Source organism: Sinocyclocheilus rhinocerous, unplaced genomic scaffold, assembly GCF_001515625.1.
Source record: "Sinocyclocheilus rhinocerous isolate Xijiao unplaced genomic scaffold, SAMN03320098_v1.1 scaffold1319, whole genome shotgun sequence".
Lineage (NCBI taxonomy): Eukaryota > Metazoa > Chordata > Actinopteri > Cypriniformes > Cyprinidae > Sinocyclocheilus > Sinocyclocheilus rhinocerous.
The window spans coordinates 966357-981763 of record NW_015650691.1 but is presented as its reverse complement, the minus strand read 5'-3'; the positions used below and the strand labels follow the sequence as shown (position 1 = coordinate 981763).

Here is a 15407-nt window from a genome sequence, read left to right as displayed (position 1 = left end):
GATGTTCATGTGAAGCTGCCGGTTTTAAAGAGTCACTGTCAACAACAAGTTAGTCCTGTCTTCCCTTCATTTTAATGTATTTTAAAATGTAATTTATTCCTGGAAAAAAGCTGGAATTAATCAGCAGCCATTACTTCAGTCTTTAGTGTCACATGATCCTTCAGAAATCATTCTGATATAATGATTTGGTGCTCAAGAAACATTTCAAGATAGAAAGAAAACAGTTGTTTTCACTGCTTAATATTTCTGTGGAAACCATTAAGTTTTCAAAAGAATGGGGTAAGATAAGTAAAAAAAAAAGAAGCTAGGGCTAGGGTTTCTATTTATCAAATGATTTCCACAAAAATATTAGGCAGCAAAAACTGTTTTTAACATTGATAAGAAACGCAATTAAAAATTGAGTACCATATAATTGACAATAAATCAGCAAATCAGCATATTAGACTGATTTCTGAAGGATCATGTGACTTTGAAAACTAAAATAATGACAGCTGAAAATTAAGCTTTGCCATCACAGAAATTACATTTCAAATTTTAAATGTATGTAATAATGACTTTTTAAAACATTAAACATTAAGTTTTGCTGTATTGTTAATCAAATAAATGTCAAAATGTCCCCGCAAGGATAGTAATGCCCAAGATGTTTGATCTCATTGGGACACTGTTTGGTTCCCATTAAGAAAACATACTAATAATAAAGAAATCATACGAAAAGATGTTTTTTGAAAATGTAAAAATGCAGAATGTTTTCTGTGAGGGTTGTGTTTAGGGGTAGGGGTAGGAGATAGAATATAAAGTTTGTACAGTATAAATTATAAGTCATTATGTCCATAAAACATGGAAACCTCACATGTGTGTGTGTGTGTGTGTGTACCTCTTCAGGTGTTCTAGTAGGGTGAGGAATGTGATGAGATTTGGGTCTGGTAGCGACCGCAGCAGATGCATCATGCAGTTTTCTTTTGCTGCAGGATCTGAGAGAGCTGTGATAAAGAGTTTGACGAAGAGGAGTGTTATTACACCTCAATCACCTTAATTCAAAATGACTCTGCTACTAATCACACGGTGATGCAGTTTTAAGTGTGAAAGGTCATACCAATGCCCTCCATGAAGGCCGGGTACAGCCGGTCTGTGAGAAGAGGTTCTGGCAGCTCCCTGAAATACAATTTCAGTGTCCCTGCTATGGCATTAATGTCCATGTCACTCAACATCACCAGGATATCTTTGGTATCTGAGAAAGAGAGACAGAGAGAAAGAGTAAATTATTTGCAATCATAACAAATGCTCATGCAGGCTGAGTAATAAGCTTCCGGCATGACATATGACATAACAGTGAGCAAGACATGAAGGTACAGCTCTGGATAGTCCCTACAGACTCGTGTGTGTGTGTGTTTATTGAGCCAGCTGACAGCTGGAAGGGGTCAGACCTCTGCATGGCCTTTCCCACAACACTGCTGCTGCTTTTAGACTCAAGACACAGGCTTCCACTGACTCACATAACCAGAGACTGATGGGAAATCAAAGCAAAATACTATATAAGATGTAGTAAGAATAAACAAATGGAGGAAAATCTCACTACTGTGTGCAATGCTGATGCAAATTGCTGCCTCGCAAATTGGCTTCCCAGCCAATCTGACTGCAAGGAATCACAAAATAAAAAATAAAGGCTCATTTTGCACTTTTGAATATATTAAAATAATATTAAAATTGAATATTATTAAAAATGAGCTCATAAAACTTACTGCCAGAAAAGTGGTACAAGAAGATGTGGTGCTGGTCCTTCAAGAGTCACTCGCAACTTATATGTCGATAAAGCCTATACAAAATTTGTCTTAATGTATTTGACAATACTTCAGCATGTTATTCTTATTAAGTGAGGGTCATTTTTTAGGATTTTTTACCCAAGCAAAGTCTCTGAGAACCTGACACCTTGTAATTCTGGAGACTGCAGGAAGGAGTTCTGGAAAATGGTGGCGCTGGAGACTAAACGTTTCCTGATGGTTTTACACCTAATTCTTCACATTAATTCTTTTGCAGTTAACGATTGTCTTTTCTTCCCCACCTGTTTTTTTCTGACCCCGCTGTCCCAGTGAGCATTTTGCTGTCCAATGGTCATGTCTTAACTTTGCAATTTCTCTATTGCATTAGTTTTGAATATTTCTCATGGGGATTTAATAATTTTTGACTTTTCAGTCTGAGTTAAACCTCTTTTTTGGCTCATTTTATCTGTAAAAGAAAACATGCCTAATAATTCTGCACACCTGAATATAAGGAGCTTTTCTCTTCCAGCCTTCATGGACAGAGCATGAACCAATCAGCTTGTGCCAAGTCATTTAACTCTCTGAATATTATCGGTTACGTTAACACCCCATCAGAATGCGCCATCTAGAGTTCCATGACTGAAAAATATATTTATTAAGATTGATGTGGTTTGGAATTGGTAAAATGTGCTTGAAAAAAAATATCATCAGAATTTGATATTCTGATGATATTTTTTTTCAAGCACATTTTAATTAAAAGTGCCTAATAATTATGCACACGATGTATAGTAGTTGGACGAGTGTGTGAAGTGTAATTGCTTAAGAGTCTCTTACTGGCGTCAAACGCAGCTTTGAGGGCCTGGATGTCTGTGGCCACTCCAGAGATCCTGTAAATGCCCACTTCATCAATCCCTCTCTTCTCCACCTCCTCAATGCACTGCCGCACAATGTAAGGCACCTTGGAGCGTTCGCGCCTGAGGAACAACAACAGGCAAAGTTAATGTACTGTACGTGAGAAACTGTGCAGGCTTTGACAAATATTGCTGTGCAGTAAGGCTAAATCCACCACAATGATGTAGTGTTTTTATGCAGTATATTTTGAGTGTTTAAAGTGTTTATAGATTTTTTGTCGTAATTGTAACATCCAGTTCCTTTTCAATTAAATTTTTAATTTCATTTAGGCTATACTTTACAAGGTCAAAAAAAGAAGAAGAAACAAATGCATGGATGAATCATTCACAATAGGTTCAATAACATGCATTCAGAAAACATGTCAACTTTAAGGCTTGAGATTTCACTCACTTTGTTACCACACTGATTTTGACCCCAAACACGCCGCTCTGTTTCTTAGATGGCGTCCGCTTCAAACTTAAGTCCCGACTTGTAAACTTCATGGAAAACTCCACTTTAATCTGAAAAATAACCATAAATGAGATATGTGTGTAGGGCAATAATGCAAAAAGTATCAATATGTTTGATGGGAAATAAATTAGTACCCCATTCATTTCTATGACGTCCATATGCCAGTTTTTGGACTGCACAGTCTGTGGGTCCAGCTGTAAAGAGACAGAGAGAAATGAGTGTGAGAATTACTTCATCGTTAGCACGGAAAGTTATGATGCAATTATTGCTGCTCAGTACAATGCAAACACTATGGCCTCAGAGAGTATTGTCATAGGTCAAAGGTTAGTGCTGAGAGACCACAGCAGACCAAGAGTGCTGGATTATTATTAAATTAAGAAAAATATTTCAACAATCAATACCAATAAATTGCCTCCAGAATGAAAAAGGCCTGAGGCTCAGAACAGCCACAGTTTTCAGTATTTCAGTACAGTATCAGGGTGCATGAGGGTATTTCAGGTTTATGATGCAATATTTTGAGCAATACATCAGTAAACACCTGCGTTGTATGTTAAATTTCAAATGTATTTATTGGTATAGCTCTCTTCACAACACACACTGTTTCAAAAAGCAGCTTAAAAATCAGTATGCTAAAAGTTCAGTATTTCTAGGTGATTAGAGCTAGGTGATAATATAGTTTACTTTTTGCGATGATACAAGCAATCAAGCAGTTGAGATTTGCTATATAGTATGTCTGTTTCTACATGTCAACTCTTTATGTGAACATTTTAAACCTACACCAGCAGCTTATTTCTTTTTCCTCTCCCCCACCCTCCCCCTTTTTTTGATAAAGATGACTCAAAATAATTTTGCTATTCTATCTAAAAATTCCCAGGCAGTCCTTTCTATAAAAAAACCCTGAGAAACTCACAGTAGATTTCTTCCCTTGTTATTATATATCTAGACCGTAAAGTTAACTGTATTACACTGCTGCATGAGAGCAGGAGCCCAGCACAGATGAATCAAACCTGAATACAGCTCTATAATGAAAACAGTCTTCACTGAAACACAGCACTATAAACACAACATGAATCAAAGTAAGAATCACTACTTCAATGAGCTGGATGTGACAGTGACAAAACTGTTATATTCAGAGATCAGGCCATTTAGAGTATTTAGTATTACCCATAATTCATAAGAACTCACACTATGATATTTAGGTACTTTCAGGCTACTGTCCTGTGAACATATAAGGAAAAGCACTCTAGACAAAATCTGTGCTGTTTCCATTAACACACAACTCTCTAAGGAGAGCAGACTTAGTTACACTCTCTCTCACATACACACCAGTTTCCCATGCTACATGCCACAGACAAGATGGATGATGGGAAGGGCTATCTAGGGAGGACTCTCCCCACGCTTAAACTAATCTGTCAATCAAACCCAAAGGTAAGAGACACAATAATAAACAATCTGACCGTCTGGACCACATCTGAATCCAGTTACTGATCACCGTTAGAAATCAACTACTCCACACTAAGACTCAATCCAAAGCAATTCCTGTGCATATGCATTTAATTAAACTTCACTGACAATCAACATGAAGTTGGCTTATGCATGAGGGAACACAAACAGCACACATGCTGACAAATCAGCCATAAAATTAACATTTACAGGAAAACATGCGTAGGTTGAGTAGCTTTTTATGAGAACGTCTGACAAGGTCCGTCAAGCACATAAAACTGCATTAGCTTGTATCACTAAAATCAATTCTCTCAATACAATTAGTGGGCAATCATCATACTGATGTTGTTTGCACACATATTAGGGCTATAATGAGATTCTTATCGGATATTTATGGAATGCTGCAGCCTTGTTATTATCCCACGGCTAAACCAATATGACATGTTTACACCAATCAAATTAACAGGGTAATAAATGGATATTTTGAGATCAGCAGTGAGGACGCAAACGAGTCTGGTGTTTACTGTGGTTCTGAGGTTAATCCAAATCAAATTGATATTTTCTGATATTTTAAGAGCTGTACTGACCTTGACACAGACATGAGGGTCTGCTGCAGGGGTCTCTATGATATCTTTTTATTATATATATATATACATTCTTCTTTTAATTATATATTTAATGTTTTATTCTGTACTTTGATTTGGCAGACAAAAATGTTTATAATGACTTGACAAAATTGCTCAACTGCTTTTCTAAGAATTTTCTAAGAAATAACGCATCATAATAAATCATAATTATGTAAAACTATTCAATAACATAAAAGATGTGTTTTCAAATCATCGTAAATGTATGTTTGAATAACTTACAAGATCTGGACATATAGGTGAGAGTCAACTCACTGACCCTCTGATAAATGTTTAACTCATACGCATGTCAAAACACATGTAGTTGTCACTTTTTTACGAACTGTTAATGAAAATAACAGTATTTATCACTCCAAACATTACTGACAACCATATTCTTATGCAGTGTGAATGTAGCCTTACAGATCCCAAATATCTATGCTACACATGCCCTTACTTGAGCCCTTCTCTAACCTTCTGGTGCTTCTTACAGTACTTTATATAAAATGTATGGAATCAAACGGGTCCATGATATGTCTAGAAAATCCTTTAATACAGCTAAACGGCTTACCCTTACAAAGACTCGCCTTGTAGACACCTCATCTGTCCAAGTGCTTTTCTCCAAACTCTTAATAAATGTCCTGAGGGATTTCACCTCACATCACCCCACAAACACCACTTCTCATTTTCCTCTGGGAAATCTCAAAGTTTGGGATAAAAGAGCTCAAAACGAACGTCTATGAGATTATTTTAACAGTGTACTCAATTGATTCCCAATAAGCCAGACTGGATGATCATGTTAAGGCTGGGGTGAAGGTCAGAGAAGAAACTTATTCTCATCACTCTCAGCATTTGCCAACCGTCTTCAAGACACCTGTTCGCAAATGTTTTATGCGATATTCCAGTTTTGCGCATAAGTTAAATTCGCAACTTTGGATGGAAACCCGGCTAATAGTACTGTATCTTCAATGTCCTCATTTAACCGCTCAGGGATTGCACAACCAAAACAAAGATAGAAGCTCCTCAGCTCTGAAATGTTTTGAGTTAAGAGCATTCGTGCAGACCTGAGAATGAGGTTTATGTGTCCTGATCCAAAAGCTTTGAAAAGTTTCTTGGAAGTACGATGCAAATATCATAAAACATAATTGGTACAATTTTAAGTACGGAATATTTATTAAGTACTATTGCATTACCATGTGATTCAGCACCATAATCGTTGAATGGTACTGCAATAGTACATGTCTAAAAAACAAGGTATTACCACACTAGATGCCTAGAAACAATGTGTTTTCATGAAACACAGTGAAAAAAATGTGGTATCACAACACATGCCCAAAAAACCATAGTGTTCCCATGATACACATTGAAAAAACATAGTATTATTACGGTATTAAGAAATATTTATTTCCAAAATGATGTTATAGTCACTATAAAACACATCCTGCACTGAACTTTGGAGATAGAGATTTCCATTCTGTTCTCTTCTTTCCTGCCGTCTCGTTCTCTCTCATTCAGCGTGTCCCGTCTCCCTCATCTCTCTCTGTTCTGCCAGCCTGCTGCTGTACGGAGCAGAACACGGTGTTCTCAAATACAGCAGGAGCATGCAGCACACGAGTCCTTGTTAAGATGAATATAAAGTCTCACTACTCCTCTGATTATACACACACACACACACACACACACACACACACACATACATACACACATTAGGAGCCACTGACTGATAGACTGCACATTTTTCAGCAAACTTAGGTTACACTGACCTCACTGGCCAATCACGCTGCTCTCTCTAGAACACATCGCTGGAGAACCCTTTAAATACATCAAACAGATAAGAAACACTCTCACAGTCGCAATTACACCACTTTGTTTGATCAAAGAGAAATCAAATATTTAATTCACATTCCTCAAGTAGAGTTTAAAAGCCTGTCACTATCCCTTTTTTCTCTTACATTCCCTTATTCTCTTCCTAGCAATGAATTCCATAGTGTATTTTTTAGCCATTGTACCATGGCAGTCATTTACAGCTTGCATTGTTTGAGACAATCAACCAATTGCATAAACACAGTGAAATGACTGATGCATTGTCATATTTTATTCCCATGGTTTAGCTCTCTGAAATATACACTACTGTTTTAAATTTTCTGTTTTAAAGAAATAACTACTTTATTTCAGCAAGGATGCATTAAATTAATGAGAGTAAAGACATTTATAATGTTACATACAAAATATTTCAGTTTCAAATAAATTGTTCTTTTCATTTTTCTATTAATCAAAGAATCCTGAAAACAAAATACCACAAAAATATTAAGCAGCACAACTAATAATAATAAGAAATGTTTCTTGAGCAAATATTCAGCATATTTCAATGATTTCTTGTGAAACTGAAGACTGAAGTAATATAATGGCTGCTGAAAATTCAGCTTTGCATCACAGGAATAAATTACATTCCAGAATATATTAAAATAGAAAAGTTAATTTCAACTGTGATAATACTTAATATTGGCTGTTTTGCTGTATTTTAATCAAATAAATGCACCATTGGTGAGTTTAATAATCTTCTTTCAAAAACATCAAAATTCTTATACCAACCTCAAACTTTTGAATGGTTGTGTATTAATATTCAGCAAGGACAGGGAAATAAAATAATGAGACTTCAAGCTCATAACAATTTCTTTGTCCCAGCAGTGTAGATTCAGTAAGAGTGCAGAAAACATTGTCAAGAGTATTTTAGTATCTGTCAGCAAGGGCAGAAGTATCCAGGCACTGAACAACCAATATTGGAACCAAATGTCATGAAAAAGTCATAACAAAACAGAAAATGGAATTGGTTCAGAGGAAACCCATTTCTCAAATCCATCTTTCATACAGTATAACGTCCAGTGTGCTGTCAGGTGTATGAATGAACGGAGGCAGTTTTGTGTTACTGGTGTAGCTCTGTGCTCATCATCCTTACATAAAGAGCCTTGGTATTGTATAATAAAGCTTAACGCATGGCTGAAGATGTAATGTGACTCATGTTGTGAGCAAACACGCACGAATACAGCAAAAACACAACTTTATTGTGTTTACATTAACACATTTACATTTACAATACATTGTATTTATGCCGCTTTGTTTATACTGTAAGAACCCACAGGGAGCAATGCAGGCTAAAGCACTCAAATAAACACGACAAACAGCTTTGTTCAACAAGCTCTCAGTAAAATATCAAGCCCTGTTTTATAATGTCCTGATCACCTTATTTCTCATGACTATATGGCACGCTACAGCCAGACACCCAGCGTTACCCTTCACACATCTCTCTGTAGCATGTGGCCAGTAGTTACAGCTCTCACTCTGGAGAAATCTTGGCATTTGTAGGAAAACATGCGTTTGCTCAGTGTGTGGTGTGCATGGGAAAAAGCCGTAATTTCTGTGGTATTCAGAGGTTGGTGTGGAGGTCAGACTGATGTTTGCTGTAGTGTTCTGATGCATTGGGCTGGTGTCACAGGCTCGGCCTGCCGGGCTGGACTGGGCCTCTTCCAGTAAATTTAATCACACAGGAAATGCCAATAATCTGCTGATTCATAAACATGGTCATCAATGTCATGCTCACATCTTTTACTATCATCATACACATTTTTGTAAAACATATTTAGAGCTCTTCCATATAAGGTATGTAAAAACACTACCTGTGACCATCCTTGTGATGGAAGTACTGGTGGTAATACCATAGAAATTTGATATATACCATAGTACTGAAAGATTATCATGTAGCCTATAGTACATATACTATGGTAAAAAGCATTTCTTTGAACGCAGTATGGTATTCTTGAAAGAACCACAGAGTACCATTTACAGTAATATCAAAGTCCCAGGTATTACTATAGTACAGTAAATTTTTATAAGGGAGGTTTCTTCAAAAAACACAAAAGCATAATTATAAAACATGGCATTGCTTTTGTAAGTGTCCAAAAATATGTCCAAAAGGTTTTTGCTTGTGTGACTGCTAAAACAAGAATTTAAAATAGAAGTAACTACAGAAACTAAAAACAACAACCCCATGAGTCAAGAAATCCAGCTATCGTAAATACCCTGAAAGTTATGAAGCATAAGATATATTTTTAACAGACTGTCATTACCGTTGGATGCTAATGATGACTCTGTTGCTAATAAATGCAAGCCAGTTAACATAAAGAGGACAGTGTCATAAATCAAACTAAACATCTGCTAAAAGAGAACCATGAATAACACAATTCCTCATGGACCCATTTGGTCCAACTGGACAAATTATCATGAAACTAAACGTGAAAGAATTACTGAATCAGACACAAACAGTCCAAAAGCATAACCAGTATATTTAACACAGTACAATCGTGTACACTGGACACTGTAAAACAAAGTAATACGGAAACATCCAGTGCCATGATATATATCAAAGTACCATGGTATTGCCACAGCAATTAACTGTATAAAGAAGAAATTCAAACAGGTCAACAGCTGTTGTGTCCAGTAACGAACCTCACCATCAGCCTCCTCCACTTCATTAGCCCAATAAGCAAGGCCGTGTGGGGGTTCAGTAGCCCCTCATAGGGGTCCGGTGCCCTCACACTGGCAGCAGAAGATTTATGTAGGTGATAAAAGCATCCATTAGCATATAGCTGGCATTTAAAGGCCTTTAAAGAGGAGCAGGGTTCATCAGTGGTCCAGTCATTAGCATGTTATAACCTGGAGCAGTATAGGCTGGAGAGAAGATAGTTACAGCCGAGGATGGGTTCATCTCTGGGGACATATTCTTCTTGTGCATAATACATCTCTTTCACACAGACCGTCCCTCCTTCTGTTCTTTCATTCCTTTGAAAGGAGGAACAATTTCTGCTTCGCCACAAGGGGCACTATAGTGAGCATTAGTGTGAGCGGTCTTCTTACAATCAGTTTTCTCTTTCAGGTCAACTACAGCCAACAATTTACTTAATACAGCATAATAGCATATGCTCTTTGAGTATTGAGGTTTGTTATAGAGGTAGTTCAACTTAAAACTAAAGGAGTGTCATCATTTACCCCCATGCTGTTCCAAAACTGTATGAATTTCTCTCTTCTGTGGAACATATAAGAATTCAATTAAATCAAATTCTGTACAGTATGTAAAAATGAATTACATTTCCAATGTGTTGGTAAAGTATTTGCATTTGATCTTGCATAAAAAGCAGTGATTCTCAACTGGTTTTGGTTCAGGACTAAGATTTTACATTGGAATTTACATTAAAGAAGTTCATTTCCAGAATGAAAATTCCTGATAATTTATTCACCCCCATGTCATCCAAGATGCTCATCTCTTTCTTTCTTCAGTCGCAAAGACATTACGTTTTTTGAGGAAAACATTCCAGGAATTTTCTCCAGGGTGCGAACTACGGGGGAGCTCGGCTCCCCTTAATAAGACATGGGCTCCCCTGAAAACGTGATTTGTGAAATTTTGGGGGGTCTCAAAAAATATTGACAATGTGTTATTTTGACGTGCAATTTCAGTTTTGTGTAATGAGCTCTGTAATGTACATGTGCGACTTCACGCATTACGTAATCACGCTGGAAAAGACACGTGTGGCTCGTTCTTCATCTGTGTACTGCGAAAAACTCCATCTCATTTTCTCCTCCAACTTCAAAATCGTCCAACGTCGTTGTTTTACCTTTTTTTTTGTAAAGGGCGTTTGACTTTCTTTGCACATTCGCTTTGTTAACACTGAGTCGGTACTTCCGCCTATGTCACGTGTGCATGATTACGTAATGCGTGAGGTCGAGCTAGTGCAAGACGAGCATTTGTGGTTAAAAAGTATATACATTTGTATTTTTCTTAGAAAATGACTTCTCGTTTAGCTAGATAAGACCCTAATTCCTTGGCTGGTATCATGTAGGACTGGAGACATGGTAAGGAGAAGTAAATCCACTTTGCTGAGAGAAGAAAGCCGGGAAGCTCTTTGAATCTCCATATGTGGCCACACACACACCCTGAGTTTCCTGTAAATAAAAGCACTTATCTTTGAATTAGAACTTAAGTATATATATGAAATCAAAACTGACCCTATTTAATAGGGGCATTAAAATGTGTGTATTATAATTATGGTATGGAAAAAATTCTATGGAAGTCAATTGTTACCAACATTCAAAATATCTTCTTTTGTGTTCAACGTTCGTACAGGTTTGGAACAACATGAATAATAAATGATTAGTGAGGGTGAGTAGATGATGACATTTTTAGGCAAACTATTCCATTTTGTAAAAATTAAATTTAACAGTGTTATTACATTATTAATGTTATTAAACTTAACTATAAGTGAGTGTTAGATGACAGCAACGGTAATGTAAATCTAAAACTCTCACCTCAAAAGTTGCAAAACAAGTTTTCACAACTTTACTGCGATTTCACCAAGTGTCTGTGTTCACATGCAAACTGCTGTTCACAAAATTGTGACTGGATATAAAGGATTAGTTCACTTTCAGAATAAAAATGTTCTGATAATTTACTCACCTCCAACAACAACGTCAGATGATTTTGAAGTTGGAGGAGAAAATCAGATGGCGTTTTTTGCCCTACCCTACCTTTTTAACATCGCAGAGCTAGTGCAAGATGAGCATTTGTGGTTAAAAAGTATATACATTTGTATTTTTCTTAGAAAATGACTTCTCGTTTAGCTAGATAAGACCCTAATTCCTTGGCTGGTATCATGTAGAGCCCTTTGAAGCTGCATTGAAACTGCAGTTTGGACCTTCAACCTGTTCGCTCCTATTGAAGTTCACCATATGGACAAAAATCCTGGAATGTTTTCCTCAAAAATCTTAATGTCTTTTCGACTGAAGAAAGAAAGACATGAACATCTTGGATGACATGGGGGTGAGTAAATTATCAGGAATTTTTTATTCTGGAAGTGAACTTCTCCTTTAAGTGGTGATCCAACACAGTATCAAAATTGTGTACAATTCTACAAAAATTTATTCTCAGTCAATCTAGTATATTACTATGGTTGGCATCTTCCAGCAAAATGCAGGAATAAGTAGTGTACATTTGGTTGCAGTGCATTCTGGGATTGAATGCGTACACTTAATAATGTGCACTATGGTTTTGGACACCACTTCAAATGGCCGTTTCCTCAAATAGTGCACTATATACCTTTCACAGAGGATTTAGGGGGCAATTTTGGACACAGCCTATGTTTCTGGCCTGAGGGGTGTGTTCTGTTGAGATTTACGTTTATCAAATGAAAGTGCGTCTGTGGAGGTCAGACATTATAAGCAGGTCATAAGACAACACTGGGATCATTCATGACCATATCAAAGGAACACACTCATACAGATAAACACACACACTCTCTTGACCACAAAGACTCATTCAATATTCAGTCAATGAGATTGGCCATCTGTGAGAGAGTGTGTTTCAACGCATTTTAAAGTGCAAATGACTGCAAAATGAGGTTTGTTTATAAATGTAATTGGTGGTAAGTGGCAATTATGTGTGTATCTATTACACCTGTGTCTGAATATGAGCATATATGAGTAAATGTCTGTGTCTACATTTAACAGACAGTCTTTATGTGTCAATACCTGTGGGAAGACAAAGACAAAGACAGGGTGTGTCTGTACAGTACGTGTATGTGATTTACAGGCAGAATTCCTTCTATGAAGGAATATGTTATCAGATCAAATTAATATAGATGATGTTTCAGAAACAACAGAAGGAGAGGAAGTCAGAGAAAGACAAGGCAAGAGACAGAGAACTTCAAAAGAGCATGTGCTTGGCACATGGAAAGACATGGGTCTTGCTTTGTTGTGTATTAATAACAAAATCTATTATCCTAGAGTCACAGTGAGGCATCTTTGTCTGTAACCTGTCTCTATAGTCAGTCCTGTGTCAGTGGATCAGGAAGAGCATTGACCTGACTGGGCAGAAGACACACACAGAAATACAGCAGAGGCTAAAATGCTTTGTTCTTATAGCCAGAAAAACTATGCACATAAATTACCGCTCAAAGTGCTGGCAGGGCAAATACCCCACGTGGAGAGACCTAGATTTCGCCGACTCACATCGGCACACAAACACAAACACACACACAGCTGCACACCTACTCCCACAGTTACATGCAGAGTGTGAAGGCACTGATCTCATCACAGCAGAACAATCATTCAGCAACACTGAGCTAGAATGAATTAGATCATGTGACATACACCAGTGCCATTAGAAATGACACTGACGAACAATCCTTCTCTCTATAGCAGGGGTCCCCAACCTTTCTTGCTGTGTGAAATTTTGATTTACACTACCGATCAAATGTTTGAGGTCAGTAAGAATTGTTTTGAAAGAAATCAAAACTTTATTCTGCAAATGGGCCTTAAACTAATCAAAAGTGACAGTAAACACATTTATGTTACAAAAGATTTCAATTTCATAAATGCTTTTCTTTTGATCTTTTTATTCACCACGGAATCATGAAAAAATGTATCACGGTTTACACACACACACACACACACACACACACGCACACTCACACACACACGCACACTCACACACACACAAAATTAAGCAGCTTAACATTAATAGTACTTAGAAATGTTTCTTGAGCAGCAAATAAGCATATTAGAAAGATTTCTGAAAGAGCATATGACACTGAAGACTGAATTAATGACTGCTGAAAATTTAACTAATTTTTTAAGTTAATAAAGATTAATAGATTCATTTATAAACCATCCTACAGATCACAGCAACTTTGGTCCTATAAGAGCCTCTGCAATTGCATGCTGGTGTTGTAATTATTAATAAAAGATTATTCAGTGGTGTGTGTAGAGAGGGAGTGGGTGATCTGATTCTATCACCAAGCAGTTTTTAAGTCTCCAGATGCGAGACGGAAGGGGAGGCGTTCTTTGTTTGTGGAGTTACCTCAGTATCTCACAAAACGTGTCAAGAACATTTAACTCCAAAATAATAAAAAAAGAAATATAATTTAAAGAAATTATGTTTTGCATAAAGAAAGTAATGCCTTTTTTTCATTGTGACAGTTTATAACAAATAATATTCCCACAATCAGATCAGCATTATGCAATAAATAAATAAATAAATAAATAAACAAACCAACTGTGATGTGTAATGCACATTATCTGTAAAGTAGGGGTCGACCGATAATTTTTTTTCCATTTCTATTTTTACAGTTCAAGCAGACCGATAACCGATATTTTGAACTGATATATATGTCTGGTGTTAAAATGAAAATTAATGTCAAACTTAAGAATAACAAAAACTTTCTTTAAATGCTTTTAAATTATTTTATCGGCAAATTTGTTTTGAAAATAACCAATCCCGATAACCATAAAAATGCGTAATATCGGCGCCGCTAATCCGTCGACCACTAATGTAAAGCATGTGTAGCGTAAAACCGCACATATAATATGCAATATAATTTTGGAGTGTATCATTTTTTATATAAAATGAATACTTGGATGCACTAAATTATTCAAAAGTATATTACAAAAAAATTATATTTAAGATAAATGCTGTTCTTTTAAACTTTCATCAAAGGATCTATAGGAAATATTATGCAACACAACTGTTTTCAACATTGATATTAAGAAGAAATGTTTCTTGAGCACCAAATAAGCATATTAGAATGATTTCTGAAGGATCATGTGACACTGAAGACTGGAGTAATAGCTGTTTTAAAAACATTTAAAAAATGTTTACAGACCCCAAATTTGTGAACAGCAGTGTATATATAATTATTCATTTATATGGTCACACTTTATTTTAAGTTTAATTCAATCCAATTCTCGCTATTAACAAACAATTAACTATGACTTTTGCCTAAATAAACTCCTAATTTGCTGCTTATTATTAGTTAGTAAGGTAATTGTTAAGTTTAAGTATTGGGTGGGATTAGGAATGTAGAATATGGCCATGCAGAATATGTGCTTTATAAGTACTAATAAACAGCTAATATGATAATAATAGGCAAGCCAATAAGCAACTTGTTAATAGTGAGAATAGGTCCCTATACTAAATTGTTACCATCTATATTATACCCATATTTATTTATTCATATTTATATTAATATTTTCATATTCATTTATTTACAGTAATAAGAATCACCACTGTGATTAATTAGAATGACAAAAAAAAAAGTCAAAATAAAAACAAACTAATAATTTTGTGTAAAACTTACTTAATTGTCACAAAATTAATGTTAATCACACAGAAATCTTA

At 36.1% G+C, this 15407-nt stretch overlaps 1 protein-coding gene across 2 annotated transcripts in view; it reads right to left on the bottom strand.

Moving 5' to 3' along the window:
* abr (ABR activator of RhoGEF and GTPase) overlaps positions 1-15407 on the bottom strand; it is a 204277-nt gene that overhangs the window by 3984 nt on the left and 184886 nt on the right. For both annotated transcript variants that reach the window (XM_016517311.1, XM_016517313.1), the window contains exons 17-21: positions 3254-3313; positions 3060-3169; positions 2592-2731; positions 1094-1228; positions 875-980 (exon numbers count right to left, since the gene is read on the bottom strand). In XM_016517311.1, coding sequence (XP_016372797.1) covers positions 875-980; positions 1094-1228; positions 2592-2731; positions 3060-3169; positions 3254-3313 — 551 coding nt within the window. The remainder of the gene's footprint in view (positions 1-874; positions 981-1093; positions 1229-2591; positions 2732-3059; positions 3170-3253; positions 3314-15407) is intronic.